We start from the raw sequence: 1,876 nt of genomic DNA on the forward strand, positions 1-1,876 counted from the left end.
TCAACAGGCAATGGAATACTTTTTATTAAATAATTCACGAGAACATAACATGCAATAATTACAATGATGCAAAATATTAGGTACAGCTAACAGATTTCTTTCACATATTACAGTGTACACATTGCAATTAAATCAAATAAAGACAGAATGCAGGCTGCACTTATTGCACTATGCTAAGAAGGTACAGTACGTAAAATAGAAGAAAATGCAGGGTTGGACTGATTGGAACAAGTTCTCTGCATTTTAAGGCAAATACCATCCCAATCTATAAAGTACTAGAAATTGTCATTATTAAAAAAAAAAAAAGAATTTCCTTAAATGTTTGAAAATATATCTGTATTTACAAAATGAAGCATAAGCAACCGTCCTTAAATGACACCTAACCAGAACAGTAGCGTATGATCTAGAGCTTTGGTGATCTACTGATCATGCATACAGTTGATCTGACATCACATGCTTAATTTGTCCTCTTGATCCTAGAAACATAATCTTGTGGAGCACAGATATCAACTAAAAAATCAACTTCTTGGACAGACACATTGACAAGTTCTACGTAGCTTGTTGTGCTGACAGTGAGAGCAACAAATATGAGTCAACATGTTCACCTTTGACACTGTTTTGTTCAGTCTGTAAAAAAGAGAAGTGGAAAGAGAAGTCCATCTTTTAGTCAAAGATCACAGACCAGAATCAGTGTCTAGTCTCCAGTGTCCCTGCTCAGTTGTGTTGCGGGGTGTTAAATACAACTTAAAGTGGGGCTGAATCCCACTGTGGTGCAGTACTGTAAACGTCCATAGGGGGCGCTGGACAGTTCAGTCTTGAGGAGCTTGGTTTATCACCTTCTTCTTACGGACTGAAACCAAGTCGTAGAATGGATCCTTGGTGATACTTGCTCTGTTTAAAGTAAAGAAGAGCATCATTATAGAGAGGACCATTTCTTAGCTTTAAACCATCAAAGTGAGGTCATGTCTGCATTGTGAGGACATTTTAGTTGGTCGCACTACATTAAAGGACTGTTTGAAGGCTGAGACTTGGTTTTGATATCGAAGAGGGCTAGGTTAGGTTTAGGTTAAGGTAAGGGTTAAGGGGGATTTATACTTGTGTGGCAGACCCTACACCGTAGCCTACGTTGTTTTGAGCATTTATACATTAGCGGTGTTGTGTCTGTGTCGCTCTGCAGTTACACCTCCACAACACTAGTCGGCAGCGGAGGTTTCTGTGAAGTGCTGTAAAGTTTTGTTGATTCAAAACACACCCAAAACACACATTAAACATGGCTTAATAGAGACAATTTCAAACACACAGGGATCTCAAGTACACAAATCGGCTCCACTGTAACTCGCAGCATTCACAGACAAAACACTTGTCTTATGCTGGACACATTTTCCCAACAAATATAACACGCTAACGTGATTAGCACAAGCCTATGGCATTTTACATTGTATAAAGTAGCCTAGCAATGAGCGGAGATTTCCTCTGCTCATATGAAGCCAGGATAAATCCTGAAGTATAAATCTTTATTGTCTTTACAATTTAGTGTTTCTTATCTATGAAATTAAAGTAAACTAGTCCATACCCACTGGTAGCTTTGTCACCTTCTAACTATGCCAGTCCTCAATGCCTATGTGCAGTTTCACATAGATTGACCACGTCAGTGAGTAGAAAAACGTGGGACAGACAGAATAACTGACTGACAGTTTCCGTGATTATGTACAGCATACCATACCATGACTTAGTCATACCAAAAATTAGAAAAAACCCCAACAACATTGGTCCACAGGGGGAGCCACAGCGATCGGTCACATTTTAGCCATTTTTAAGCATTTTTCTGTTGTTATAGCGCCACCCAGTTGCCAATTAGAGTTAAATTTCTCCAGTC

At 39.0% G+C, this 1,876-nt stretch overlaps 1 protein-coding gene across 1 annotated transcript in view; it reads right to left on the minus strand.

Annotated features, from left to right (window-relative positions):
- The window catches only part of cyth4b (cytohesin 4b), a 16,930-nt gene continuing 15,054 nt past the window's right edge, over nt 1-1,876 (minus strand). Inside the window, exon 13 of the mRNA XM_050044631.1 lies at nt 1-891. Coding sequence (XP_049900588.1) covers nt 810-891 — 82 coding nt within the window. The 3' untranslated portion in view covers nt 1-809. The remainder of the gene's footprint in view (nt 892-1,876) is intronic.

This window comes from Epinephelus moara, chromosome 5, assembly GCF_006386435.1.
Source record: "Epinephelus moara isolate mb chromosome 5, YSFRI_EMoa_1.0, whole genome shotgun sequence".
Classification (NCBI taxonomy): Eukaryota; Metazoa; Chordata; class Actinopteri; order Perciformes; family Serranidae; genus Epinephelus; species Epinephelus moara.